Here is a 15,448-nt window from a genome sequence, read left to right as displayed (position 1 = left end):
GCAGGCTGTTCCGGGACACAGACACTGATACCAGACTGGCTGGCAATCTTTCGAATTGCCAGCTTTGCACAGACAAAGAAAAATACCACTTCAGCACAATTGACAGTAATTATAGCAACGGCCCTTAAGCATAAAAGTTGTGTGATAATATATACAAAATATTATAACATAATCACATTGTTAAAAATAACATTCAAAATATAAAACATTCTCATTCATTTTAATTCTCCCACCCGTTTTCTACCATACCTGTTCATGAAGTCGCATTAATGGTAAGACGTATTTTAATTATCATTGGTTAAAGGCCCACTGAAATGAGATTTTCTTATTCAAACGGGGATAGCAGGTCCATTCTATGTGTCATACTTGATAATTTCGCGATATTGCCATATTTTTGCTGAAAGGATTTAGTAAAGAACATCGACGATAAAGTTCGCAACTTTTGGTCGCCAATAAAAAAGCCTTGCCTTTACCGGAAGTAGCAGACGATGAGCGTGTGACGTCACGGGTTGTAGGGCTCCTCACATCCTCACATTGTTTATAATGTGAACTTCCAGCAGCAAGAGCTATTCGGACCGAGAAAGCGACAATTTCGCCATTAATTTGAGCGAGGGTGAAAGATTTGTGGATGAGGAAAGTTGGAGTGAAGCACACAAAAAAGAAAAGAAAAGAAAAGGCGACGGTTTCAGGCGGCGGCAGTGGGAGTTTCAGATGTACCTAGACACATTTACTAGGATAATTTTGGAAGATCCCTTTTCTGCTTATTGTTTTAATAGTGTTTTAGTGAGATTGTAAAGTCCTACCTGAAAGTCGGATGGCTGCGGTGAACGCCAGTGTCTCTGAGAGAAGCCGAGGAGCCAAGATCACAGCTGCCTTTTTGAGCTGCAGGAGGAGGTCACTAATGATAAGAGCAGACCTAATATCACAATTTTCCCATCCAAAAACTTGCTGGTTGATGTAGAGAAACATGTTCGCTCGACCGCTCTGTGTTAAAGCTTCACAACAAACAAAGAAACACCGGCTGTGTTTCGGTGCTAAAGGCAGCAACAATCCACGGCTTTCCACCAACAGCATTATTCTTTATAGTCTCCATTATTAATTGAACAAATTGCAAAAGATTCAGCAACACAGATGTCCAAATTACTGTGTAATTATGCGATTAAAGCAGACGACGTTTAGCCGCTAGTGGTGCAGCGCTAATATTTCCTGACAGTCCGTGACCTCACGCGCACGCGTCATCATTCCGCGACGTTTTCAACAAGAAACTCCGCGGGAAATTTACAATTGTAATTTAGTAAACTAAACCGGCCGTATTTGCTTGTGTTGCAATGTTAATATTTCATCATTGATTTATAAACTATCAGACTGCGTGGTCGGTAGTAGTGGGTTTCAGTAGGCCTTTAAATACGGCACAGTTTGTTTTTAATGGGATAACCGACTCAGTGTATTGCAGGGGTCACCAGCGCGGTGCCCGCAGGCACCAGGTAGCCCGTAAGGACCAAATGAGTAACCCGCTGACCTGTTCTAAAAATAGCTCAAATAGCAGCACGTACCAGTGAGCTGCCTCTATTTTTTTAATTCTATTTATTTACTAGCAAGCTGGTCTCGCTTTGCTCGACAAAACTCAAATAGAATTTGAAAATCCAAGAAAATATTTTAAAGACTTGGTCTTCACTTGTTTAAATAAATTAATTTATTTTTTTACTTTGCTTCTTATAACTTTCAGAAGGACAATTTTAGAGAAAAAATACAACCTTAAAAATGATTTTAGGATTTTTAAACAAATATACGTTTTTACCAATTTAAATCAATGTTCAAGTTTTTTTTTATTGTAAAGAATAATAAACACATTTTAATTTAATTCTTCATTTTAGCTTCCTTATTTCGACAAAGAATATTTTGTGAAATATTTCTTCAAACTTATTATGATTAAAATTCAAATAAATATTCTGGCAAATCCAGAAAATCCTTAGAATTAAATTTAAATCTTATTTCAAAGTCTTTTGAATTTCTTTAGAAAATTTTGTTCTGGAAAATCTAGAAGCAATAATGATTGGTCTTTGTTAGAATTGTAGCTTGGTCCAATTTGTTATATATTCTAACAAAGTGCAGATTGGATTTTAACCTATTTAAAACATGTCATCAAAATTCTAAAATTAATCTTAATCAGGAAAAATTACTAATGATGTTCCATAAATTATTTTTTTAATTTTTTCAAAAAGATTCAAATTAGCTAGTTTTTCTCTTCTTTTTTTCAGTTGAATTTTGAATTTTAAATAGTCGAAATTGAAGATAAACTATGTTTCAAAATTTAATTTTCTTTTTTTTCTTGTTTTCTCCTCTTTTAAACTGTTTTTTTTCTTCATTTACTCTCTACAAAAAACCTTCCGTAAAAGAAAAAAAATGTACCCCAGAAATACCCATTTTTTATATACATATATATATTAATTTTTTTAAGGTAAATTGAGCAAATTGGCTATTTCTGGCAATTTATATAAGTGTGTATCAAACTGGTAGCCCTTCGCATTAATCAGTACCCAAGAAGTAGCTCTTGGTTTCAAAAAGGTTGGTGACCCCTGGTGTATTGATAAAAATAAATGAAAATATGCGCGACCCCGAACAGGACAAGCGGTATAAAATGTATGTACGTATGGATGGATATGCCTAGAAGTGTATATTTTTAAATGTAATGTTTTATTGGCCGCCTTTTTGTTACTGTTTGGGAATGGCGTTGGGACTGCAGACAAGCAGTTTGACTCAAAGAGTTGACAAATAGTTGAGGAGTAATGGCGTCACGTGACCGGCAATGGAGCCCGAGCGGTCACGTGACGCGGTGGGAGGGCTATATAGGCGCAGGACGTCAACACAGAGCTGCACAACAGAGGCGGTCGTCTTACAAGTGACGTGTGAGGACAACAGACCCTAGTTTGGTGCTTTCTCCCACTCGCTCTTCCATCTAAATATTTCTTTCCAACTTCAGCTACAGTGATAGCTAAGTTCGGAAAGGTAGAATCAAGGAAGCCGGACTGCATTATTTTTTTTCTTCCAGTTTTAATTTAATGCTGTTAAATGGAGAAATAGCCGTGTTTTGTAACGTCAAACAAATACATCGGCCGAGGCGGTTTTACGTTCAAACAGCTTTGAAAAATGGATAACTCCGCACCCAAGAAGACTTGTTGTGGTAGGTTATTGTTCTTATTGTCATTTTGTGCTTCTCGTTGTCAGCGAACCGACCAACTGGGATCAATATGGAGCATTGTCTGAAACATGATTTGTTCTTGTGTGTCGTTCACAGAATCTATTGGAGATTTTTTCCTCTCAGCAAAATTCCTTATCTATATGGGTCATGCCCTTTCGACGTGGGTAAGTGAGCACTTTCTTATAGGTCATTTTCCGAGATAAATATTACATATTACACATATGTTATGCATCAAGCCCACTCAAATAGCCTGCATACTGTGTGTATTATAACAGGATTACTATTAAGTGAGATAATAATTTGTCACTTACTATACCAATAGACAGACAACATTCACACTCTGAATATTGTCTGTCTATCTGTGTTGGCCCTGCGATGAAGTGGCGACTTGTCCAGGGTGTACATTGCCTTCCGCCCGAATGTAGCTGAGATAGGCACCAGCTCCCCCCGCGACCCCGGATATACCGATAGAAATTTTGATACTATGACACATTCTGTCCTGCAAATTTGACAGCGAAAAGTGAACAATCGTGTCCCTCAACGCAATGTAGCGTCCTTGTCAGTGGCTAACGTCCCTCTAAAGGGAAAACCCACTTCTCAGAAATCCTCACATCCAATGGCGGCTAATAAAACTGTTTTTTTTTAAAAGTGTCGTCCCCAGTGGACGAGGACTTGATAAAAGGATATACTAAGTGAGATAACAATTTGTCAATTACTATACCAGTGCTTAATCTCCATTATTATTTTTGTCATTGTTTTCACACCCCCTCTAAATGGAAATACGACTGAGAACCGGATAATCTTTATTTGTTTATATGTGAAGTTGGCCCCAAATCGTTAAAATCACCCCAAACGTGTTCCATTTCTTAGTGCTTTGTTTGTGGTACAAACGTTTTTAACTCAGAGGTGTCCAAGTCGTTTTCACCGAGGGCAGAGTCACAGTTATGTTTGGACCCGGAGGGCCGCTTCTAACAATGAATACTATTACTACACAATTTTTTTTATTGGTAAATCTTTTAAAAACTAAAATGTAAAAAAAATATGGCAAGTGGCAATATTTTCACCTCAAATTGTAGTGTATAATACTGTCAATGGAAAAACAGTATCGCTGTTTTTATGGTAAAAAGGCAGCTCAGTTGCCAGAATTTTACTGTAAAATGTACATTTGTTTTTTTATTGTAAACAAAAAAAAAACTGCAACTCTACAGTAAAATTGAGCTGCCAGATAGTTTTTTTTTTTTTTTTTACCCGCAAATTAACAACTGTAGATTTTTCGGTGTATTACTGTGTATCACCTTTCAACGTGGGTAAGTTAGCACTTTCTTAGGGTCATTTTTCTAGTAAAATATTACATATTATAGATATGTTATGCATCAAGCCCCTCAAAATAGCCTACATACTGTGTGTGTTATAACAGGATTACTATCAATTGAGATTACAATTTGTCACTTATTATACAGATAGAGCTCTTAATACTAGGACACATACTGTCCTGCAAATTTGACAGCGACAAGTGAACAATCGCGTCCCTCAACACAATGTAGCATCCTTGCCAGCGGCTAACGTCCTTCTAAAGTGCAAATCCACTTCTCAGAAATCCTCACCTCCAATGGCGGCTAATAAAGCAATTTTTTAAATAAAACTGTCGTCCCCAGTGGACGAGGAATAGCTAAAAAATTTTCTTGAGACACCGTTGGAGGATATGCTAAGTGAGATAATAATTGAGCAATTATTATACCAGTGCTTAATCTCAATTATTATTTTCGTAATTTTTTTCATGCCGCCTCCCACCTAAATGGAAATACGATTGAGAACCTGATAATCTTTTCTTATTTGTTTATGTGTGAAGTTGGCCCCAAGTCATTGTTCCATTTGTAAGTGCTTCGTTTGTTCTGCAAACTTGTTTTGGTCTAATTCAGAGGTGTCAAAGTTGTTTTCACCGCCGAGGACCACGTCGCAGTTATGTTTGGCCCCATAGGGCCTCTTCTAACAATTTTTTATGCATTTTTTTTTAGTAGATCTTTTAACTAAAATGTAAAAAAAAAATATGGTAAGTTGCAATAATTTCACCTTAAAATGTAGAGTATATTACTGTAAATGGAAAAACAATACCCCTGTACCGCCGAGGACCACGTCGCAGTTATGTTTGGCCCCATAGGGCCTCTTCTAACAATTTTTTATGCATTTTTTTTTAGTAGATCTTTTAACTAAAATGTAAAAAAAAAATATGGTAAGTTGCAATAATTTCACCTTAAAATGTAGAGTATATTACTGTAAATGGAAAAACAATACCCCTGTTTTTATGGTAAAAGGCAGCTCAGTTGCCAGAATTTTACTGTAAAATGTACATTTGTTTTTTTTATTGCAAATAAAACAAAAATGCAACTCAGTGAAATTGAGCTGCCAGTTTGTTTTTTTATTTTTTTACAACTGTAGAATCCTCGGTGTATTACTGTGTATCACCTTTCAACGTGGGTAAGTTAGCACTTTCTTAGGGTCATTTTTCGAGATAAATATATTACACATTACACATAGTATGTTATGCATCAATCCCCTCAAAGTAGCCTGCATACTGTGTGCGTTATAACAGGATTACTATCAATTGAGATTACAATTTGTCACTTATTATACCGATAGCGCTTTTAATACTATGACACATTCTGTCCTGCAAATTTGACAGCGACAAGTGAACAATCGCGTCCCTCAACGCAATGTAGAGTCCTTGCCAGCGGCTAACGTCCCTCTAAAGTGAAAACCCACTTCTCAGAAATCCTCACCTCCAATGGCGGCTAATAAAACAATTTTTTTTTTAAAAGTCTTGTCCCCAGTGGACGAGGAATAGCTAAACATTTTTACTTGAGACACTGTTGGAGGATATGCTAAGATAATAATTTGTCAATTATTATACCAGTGCTTAATCTCAATTATTATTTTTGTAATTGTTTTCATGCCGCCTCCCACCTAAATTGAAATACGATTGAGAACCTGATAATCTTTTCTTATTTACGTGTGAAGTTGGCCCCAAGTCGTTGTTCCATTTGTAAGTGCTTCGTTTGTTCTGCAAACTTGTTTTGGTCTAACTCAGAGGTGTCAAAGTCGTTTTCACCGCCGAGGACCACGTCCCAGTTATGTTTGGCCCCATAGGGCCTCTTCTAACAATTTTTTATGCATTTTTTTATTAGTAGATCCTTTAAAAACTAATATGTAAAATAAATTATGGTAAATTGCAATAATTTCACATTAAAATGTAGTGTATATTACTGTAAATGGAAAAACAATACCCCTGTTTTTATGGTAAAAGGCAGCTCAGTTGCCAGAATTTGTTTTTCTACTGTAAATAAAACAAAAATGCAACTCTACAGTGAAATTGAGCTGCCAGATTGTTTTTGTTTTCTTACAACTGTAGATTTCTCGGTGTATTACTGTATATCACCTTTCAACGTGAGTAAGTGAGCACTTTCTTAGGGTCATTTTTCGAGATAAATATTACATATTACACATATGTTATGCATCAAGCCCACACAAAATAGCCTGCATACTGTGTGTATTATAACAGGATTACTATCAAGTGAGATAATAATTTGTCACTTACTGATAGAGCTTTTATATTATGACACATTCTGTCCTGCAAATTTGGCACCGACAAGTGAACAATCACGTCCCTCAACGCAATGTAGCGTTCTTGCCAGCGGCTAACGTCCCTCCAAAGTGCAAAGCCATTTCTCAGAAATCCTCACCTCCAATTGCGGCTGATAAAAGCGATTTTTTTTTAAAAGTGGCGTCCCAAGTGGACAAGGAATAGCTAAACATTCTACTTGAGACACCGTTGGAGGATATGCCAAGTGAGATAATAATTTGTCAATTACTATACCAGTGCTTAATCTCAATTATTTTTGTAGCCCCCCCCCAAATTGAATAATGACTGAGAACCGGATAATCTTTATTTATTTGTTTATGTGTGAAGTTGTCCCCAAGTCGTTAAAATCACCCCAAACTTGTTCCATTTGTTAGTGCTTTGTTTGTGCTACAAACATTTTTAACTCAAAGGTGTCCAAATCGTTTTCACCGAGGGGCCATGTCGCAATTATGTTTGGCCCCAGAGGGCCTCTTCTAAAAGTAAATACTATTATTACACAATTTTTTTATGCATTTTTTTTTATCAGTAGATCCATTAAAAACTAAAATGTAAAAAAAATATGGTTAAGTGGCAATAATTTCACCTCAAAATGTAGTGTGTATTACTGTAAATGGAAAAACAATATCGCTGTTTTTATGGTAAAAAGGCAAAAAGGCGGCTCAGTTGCCAGAATTTTACTGTAAAATGTACTTTTGTTTTTTTACTGTAAATAAAAAAACTGCACCTCTACAGTAAAATTGAGCTGCCAAATTGTTTTTGTTTTTTTACAATTGTAGATTTTTCGGTATATTACTGTGTATCACCTTTCAACGTGGGTAAGTTAGCACTTTCTTACGGTCATTTTTCTAGAAAAATATTACATATTACATGTATGCTATGCATCAAGCCCACTCAAAAAAGCCTGCATACTGTGTGTATTATAACAGGATTACTATCAAGTGAGATAACAATTTGTCGCTTACTATACCGATAGAACTTTTAATACTATTGATATAGTCTGATGACACATTCTCTACTGCAAATTTGACAGCGAAAAGTGAAGAATCGCGTCCCTCAATGCAATGTAGCATCTTTTCTAGCGGCTAACGTCCCTCCAAAGTGCAACGCCACTTCTCAGAAATCCTCACCTCCAATGGCAGCTAATAAAAGCAAGTTTTTAAAAAAGTGTCATCCCCAGTGGACGAGGAATAGCTAAACATTCTACTTGAGACACTGTTGGAGGACATACTAAGTGAGATAATAATATTTTGTTTGTGAGTTGTAGTTTTTAAGTTATTAACATTTCATGGAAATAATTTCTAATTAGCGTGTTTTTAATCATAGCTATGCCCCCAGCTGTGCCAAAATCTCCCCAAAACTGTTACATTTGTTTGTGCTACGTTTGTACTGCAAACATCTTTATTTGTGTGTTACAGTTATTAAAGTTTTATGGTATTAATGTGTTGTTAATCATAACTACATTCCCAACTCTGTCAAAATCTCCCCAAACTTGTTCCATTTGTTTGTGTTGCAAAAAATTGTGGTCTAACAATTATAATTTAGGATTTATCAAAACATTTTTTAATTAATAACCAGTCCTCCCTCTCAATCTCCCCAAATCAGCCCCAATCATTTGTGCTTTGTTAGTGCTGCAAAAATGTTTGGGCAAACTTTTTATGTTTTTCATGGTATTAAAGTGGTATTATCCATATCATGTCCCAATCTCCCGAAACATTTTCCATTTTTTTGTGCTTCATGTGTGCTTGTTTGTTCTGCGGAAAGATTTGGTCCAACTATTATAATTTTTAAGTTATTAACAAATTGGGATTCATAACCGGCCTCCCCAACCCCACCTTGTCAAAATCTTCCCAAACTTGTCCAAATTGTCCCAAATTTTTTACCCGTTTGTGCTGCAAACATTTTTGTTTTTACGTTACAGTGTTTAAGTTACTAACGTTTTAGGGCAGGGGTCCCCAAACTGCCCGCGGGAAGTACAAAGTTAAAAAAAATAAAAAATAAAATATAGAAATATTTTTTAATTATTATTATTATTTTTAAGTCTGTCCTTTCTGATTAATTTTCTACCGCTTGTTACTCTTGGTGTCTCCTATCCACTAGGGCAAATCATATTGTATAAAAATCAATTTTCCCATCATCATCGGCAAAGTGCGCTCTCTTTTAGTCAATTAGTGCACGATATATATATATATACATATATATATATATATGTGTGTATATATATATATGTGTGTATATGTATATATGTATATATATATATATATATATATATATATATATATATATATATATATATATATATATATATATATATATATATATATATATATATATATATATATATATATATATATATATATATATATGTGTGTGTGTGTGTATATATATATATATCCGCGACCCCGAAGGGGAATAAGCGGTAGAAAATGGATGGATGGATATGTGTGTATATATATATATATATATATATATATATATATATATATATATATATATATATATATACATATAATGTGTGTGATGTAAAAATCTTTTTTTTTTTTTTTAAAGTTTTATAATTTGCACTGCTAATCCAGCAAAAAAGCAACATGACAGAGATGTTGGAGTGTGATGATAAGCTCTCATCTACTAACAAAAACACGCTAAGATAAATGTTTTGGAACATAAATGGATGTTTAAGATGGACACACACTTCTCAAGTGTAAAATAAACATGTCAAATGTCCATAATTAGTGGACGACAGAGCAGGACAAGCCTGTTGCTTTCTGTAATTACAAGTAATTTGAATGCTTGTCTGTCTATCTTTGTTGGCCTTGCACCGCCTTCCGCCCGAGTGCAGCTGGGATAGGCTCCAGCCCCCCCCGTGACCCTAAAAGGGGCAAGTGGTAGAAAATGGGTGGATGGATAACATTTCTAAATAATTTAATGATTACATTTTTATTACAACTATTTTTTGGATTCTTGCTTTTCAAGCCCTTGTGTGTCCAGAGACTTATTTCCCGAGTTCGTAAACAATAACAGTAAAAAAAAGGTGTAGCTGTAACCACTATAGTATTGACCATATACTGAAAATATACTTTACCGTTACTATAATTGTATAGAGCCACCCACCTTTGTTTACATGCAAGAGCTCTCGCTTGCATTTAGCCGTTAGCACATCCTCCAACGATGTCTAGTGTAGAATGTTTAGCTATTTCTCGCCCACTGGGGATGACACTTTTAATAAAATTGCTTTGTTAGCCGCCATGGAGGTGAGCTAACAAGGACGCTACAAATCAGTTGAGGGGCGCGATTGTTCGCTTGTCCTTGTCAAATTTGCAGGACAGAATGTGTCAACATGAATTATCTCAATATAACGGTAGTATTTAAAGCTCTATCGTCTGCCAAATGTACGTAATCTACATCGTATATAGTCTATACATCGTATATAGTCTATAGTGCGCAATCCTAGCCCAGATAATGAAAAAGAGAGGACCTAAAATGGAACCTTAAGGAACTAAAGAAGTTAAACAATTGACAACTGATTGCATCTTAAGGAAACAAGCTACAGTAAAATAAATCACATTACGAAAAAAACCTGACTGCCAAAAAGAAGAGGACTTAATGGGGTGCCATGAGGAACACCTCAGTTATGTAAATACTGTATACATCACATTTTGTCAAAAGGCACTGCCAAGCATTGAGATGAACTTCTTTAATCACTGCCATGTGATAAAAACGAGGTAAAAAGATAAAGTGTGACCACCCTATTTGTATTGGTTTGCGAGTGTCCTATTTGATACATAAATGTGAGTCTGTCGTGCTTGAAAGCAGAATTTGCCTTTTTGCACTGCAAATTATTTGCCACTTGCCAAAATTTTATATTTTAGTTTGATAAAATTTTACCTGGTTTTAAGAGCTATTTACTCATTTTTAGTCATTGACTTTACATCATAATCTTAATTTTAGCATGAAAATTTAGAAGCTAACCGTTCAAAAAAGTTAACAATCATTTTTGGTTTCTCCCAAATAGAGAATCTTGTTTAAAGATTCTGCAACAACCCGAGGATGCTTAGTTTAAGCACTGTAAGTTGAATATTGCTCGTTTTCAGTATAAAATACTTATTCAAAAGTCCTGCTGATTTCTAAATACTAAAATCTTAATTTAGGATTTCTTATCAGGTAAATAGAGCTGCATGGACAGATAATTTCACTAGTTTTTAGTATTTTTTCCCTAAAATCTAGTCTTTATCTTATAATTTGTCAGCTATTTTTTGCAGCGTGTCATCAGGGGGTTGCACATTACCGGTAGATCGCTTTTCAGTTGATAGCTGAAATTCCTCAAATGTGTACTCTTGCTGAGAAAAATTCCTTTTAAAATATTAGCTGGCATGGTTTTACACCAAAAGGCGTCCTTGATTGCGATCAACTGAGCTGTGAATATGATACCGCCTCTTACCAATGAACAGGTTTTATTTTTCTTCTTGAATATCACTGAAAATCCATGTGGCTTGACCCAAATTCAGTATGTGTTCAAAACATCAAATTCCGTATTTTAAGCAATACCAATTAAGTTTATAATAAAGATTATAATAATAATCAACATGTTTTACACAACGACATGTTCCATTTTGTTTGACTTAGGAGAACCCATATATGCTGACCTATATAATTATGAGACCATAAATCAAATGTATTACTTAATCTGAATTTGGACTTCTAGGGTGATCGGATGTGGAACTTTGCGGTGGCGGTGTTCCTGGTAGAACTGTACGGGAACAGCCTGCTGCTCACAGCCGTTTACGGGCTGGTGGTGGCTGGATCTGTGCTGCTGCTGGGGGCCATCATTGGGGACTGGGTGGACAGGAACCCCAGACTCAAGGGTGAGTTAACACTGCATACTTTTGGGGTGCAGAATGGAAAAATCACTTTGCTAATTATTCAAAATATATCTGCTAGAAAAGTTTGATTGAATTTTTGCATTCAGTACCCTATACATAAACTATTAATTATCAGCACTCATTTTTTTTTACAAGGAATTAATTATAGGTTTAATCTTAAAGAAAAAAAGTCGGGGCCTGGTAATGTAGTGGTCCGCATAGCAGACCTACAGTTAGGCCTAAATTCATACCTTGGCCAAATTTTGAGTTCAATCACATTTTAATTTCTTTGAAGATAGACAAACACACACACTTATATATATATATATATATATATATATATATATATATATATATATATATATATATATATATATATATATATATATATATATCTCCATCCATCTTCTTCCGCTTATCCGAGGTCGGGTCGCGGGGGCAGCAGCCCAAGCAGGGAAGCCCAGACTTCCCTCTCCCCAGCCACTTCGTCTAGCTCTTCCCAGGGATCCCGAGGCATTCCTAGGCCAGCCGGGAGACATAGTCTTCCCAACGTGTCCTGGGTCTTCGCCGTGGCCTCCTACCGGTTGGACGTGCCCTAAACACCTCCCTCGGGAGGCGTTCGGGTGGCATCCTGACCAGATGCCCGAACCACCTCATCTGGCTCCTCACGATGTGGAGGAGCAGCGGCTTTACTTTGAGTTCCTCCCGGATGACAGAGCTTCTCACACTATCTCTAAGGGAGAGCCCCGCCACCCGGCGGAGGAAACTCATTTCGGCCGCTTGTACCCGTGATCTTATCCTTTCGGTCATGACCCAAAGCTCATGACCATAGGTGAGGGTGGGAACGTAGATCGACCGGTAAATTGAGAGCTTTGCCTTCCGGCTCAGCTCCTTCTTCACCACAACGGATCGGTACAACGTCCGCATTACTGAAGACGCCGCACCGATCTGCCTGTCGCGATATGTATATATATATATATATATATGTATATATATATATATATATATATATACATGTGTGCTAATTGCTAAGCTAACTTTGTACAACTTCAAACAATAAGTCTTTAGGAAAGTTTAAGAAGGGTGGATGGTAGCATGTTACAACAGAGATTTTTAGAATAGCAACTCTTGGCGAGGAGGGCGGATCAATGTTTTTGTCATTGTTTGCAAACTCAGAGTAGAATTCCTTGTACACAGGAGGACTTTGAGGGGAAAAGCTAAATATTTATGAGTAGTAGATATGTATTAATTTTTGCTTTTGTTTAGTAATTGTACACTGTTGACCTTTGTTTTGCTCAAACAATTGAATGTGACACAAGAGAATAAGGAAATAGTTAGAATATTGCATTGAAATTTTCAGTAGCACTCACTTTAAATCAATTGAAAAATGTACAGTTAATACTAGTGATCGATACTCATGGATGATCGGTAGTGGAATCAACCCTGATCTGAACATCCCAACGTAATATTTCTATTTTATACAATATAACAATTTAACATGAAGTGCACTCTAAGAGCTTGTGGAGTACTGGAATAAACCAAATCCGACAGCAAACTTGTTGTATTTGCTAACATTTCTGTCCCTAATTTTGTTTCCCATAGTGGCCCAGACTTCTTTGCTTGTCCAGAACAGTTGCGTCATGGTGTGTGGGATTCTCCTGATGGTCGTTTTCCGATTCAAAGAACAGCTTGTGGAGGTTTACAATGGATGGCTGCTGGTAAGTTGCCCAGTGTGCTGCTCAGTCTTTCGGCATGATCTGATGGGATAGTTTGCTGAAAGTGTTCTGACCCTTAATCCTCGAGTACACTTACTTAACTGATATGGACTTCCACGCCAATATAATTTATGACCCTTTCAAAATCTCTTACATATGCCTGAAATAAGCATTGGCAGTAGACTTTAGTTCAGTTCTAAGTGAACCTAGGGAATATGTATCTTCTCATTTGTTAATTAGCGAAGAAAACCCTACAGAGCACCGCAATTATTTAACTTATTATTTTTGTTCTTCTCCAGATTTTGGCGCGCTCTACCTTCCACATTTTTTACCCGATTCAAACCATTTCAACTTCAAACTGTTCAGCCTATTCGGGAATCGGCAAATTGACAAATTCCAAAAATTCCCGGATTTCCCAGAATTTCAGGTTTTTCGGGACATTTTTCCCATTCAAAATTAATTGGCCATTTTTCAAACTTTAACCATTTCCACATTTTTCAACCTATTCAAACCATTTCACCTTCAACTAGTGTTCTCCCCATACCAATATTTTGGTACGGGTACCCAAATTATTTCGATACTTTTCGGTACTTTTCTAAATAAAGGGGACCAAAAAAAATTTCATTATTGGCTTTATTTTAACAAAAAATATTACGGTACATTAAACATATGTTCCATATTGCAAGTTTGTCCTGTCTTTTAGTAGTAAATAAGCAAACAACGACTCCTAATTAGTCAGTTGACATATGCAGTAACATATTGTGTCATTTTTCATTTTATTATTTTGTCAAAATTATTAAGGGCAAGTGATAAAAAATTTATTTTAATCTACTTGTTATTATCAGCTTACTTTTTTTAACATGTTCTATCTACACTTCTATTAAATGTAATAATCACTTATTCCTCTCTTGTTTGATACTTTACATTAGTTTTGGATGATTCCACACATTTAGGTATCAATCCGATACCAAGTAGTACCAGGATCATACATTGGTCATATTCAAAGTCCTCATGTGTCCAGGAAAATATTTCCTGGGTTTATAAACACAATATACATTTTTTAAAAAACGAAAAAAGATGTGATGCCATAAAATATCGACGTAATCATAGTAGTGTCGGCAAGATACGCTCCATGTATTTGGTATCATTACAGTGGATGTTAGCTGTAGATCTTCCAATGGACTTTGTTTACATTTTGGCGCATATGAGCTAAAGTGAAGTGAAGTGAATTATATTTATATAGCGCTTTTTCTCCAGTGACTCAAAGCGCTTTACATAGTGAAACCCAGTATCTATTTTTTTACATTTAAACCTGTGTGGGTGGCACTGGGAGCAGGTGGGTAAAGGGTCTTGCCCAAGGACACAACGGCAGTGACTAGGATGGCGGAAGCGGGGATTGAACCTGTAACCCTCAAGTTGCTGGCCCGGCCGCTCTACCAACCGAGCTATACCGCCCCACAGTGTGTGTTGAAACATGTCTAGCTATTCCTCGTCCTACAGGGATGGTACTTTTCAGAAGCGGTACAGTACCGAATATGATTCATTAGTATCGCGGTACTATACTAATACTGGTATACATTCCACCATTCTGTAAATTCAAACTATCATTTTTCCAAGGTGAAAAAAAATTCCAGGATTTTCCAGAATTCCTGCTTTTCCAAAGCCCTATTTCCACCCTTTTTTCTGGCGACTACTCCTTCCACATTTTTCAATGCATTTCAACCGTTCCACCGTCAAACCATTTCTCTTAATCAGGACCAAAAAACAAAGTTATTTTTTGAAGTGGAAAAATTCTCTGTTTTCCCAAAATGCCAGGAATTCTGTAATACCATTTCTCAATTCAACATGTTACTACTTCAACATTTCTCAACAGATTTACAAAATATTGACACCAACCTTTTCCACTCATTCAGACCATTCAATTTTATACCACTTCCACAAAAATTCCCGTTGGCCATTTTGATTTTCGTCTTCCATTTTTCGGTGGAAAAAAGGGGTCGTACTTTAACGAACCCCACCTAGGGATTTCACCAAATGAGTT

General features: G+C 36.2%; 1 protein-coding gene across 1 annotated transcript in view; it reads left to right on the top strand.

Annotated features, from left to right (window-relative positions):
* The first annotated feature begins 2,860 nt into the window (after nt 1–2,860).
* The window catches only part of slc40a1 (solute carrier family 40 member 1), a 33,725-nt gene continuing 21,137 nt past the window's right edge, over nt 2,861–15,448 (top strand). Inside the window, exons 1-4 of the mRNA XM_061918499.1 lie at nt 2,861–3,181; nt 3,296–3,363; nt 11,536–11,695; nt 13,295–13,410. Coding sequence (XP_061774483.1) covers nt 3,148–3,181; nt 3,296–3,363; nt 11,536–11,695; nt 13,295–13,410 — 378 coding nt within the window. The 5' untranslated portion in view covers nt 2,861–3,147. The remainder of the gene's footprint in view (nt 3,182–3,295; nt 3,364–11,535; nt 11,696–13,294; nt 13,411–15,448) is intronic.

The sequence above is a fragment of the Nerophis ophidion genome, linkage group LG13, assembly GCF_033978795.1.
Source record: "Nerophis ophidion isolate RoL-2023_Sa linkage group LG13, RoL_Noph_v1.0, whole genome shotgun sequence".
Lineage (NCBI taxonomy): Eukaryota > Metazoa > Chordata > Actinopteri > Syngnathiformes > Syngnathidae > Nerophis > Nerophis ophidion.
Note: the sequence above shows the minus strand (reverse complement) of the source record. Positions and strands in the feature narration are given on the sequence as shown.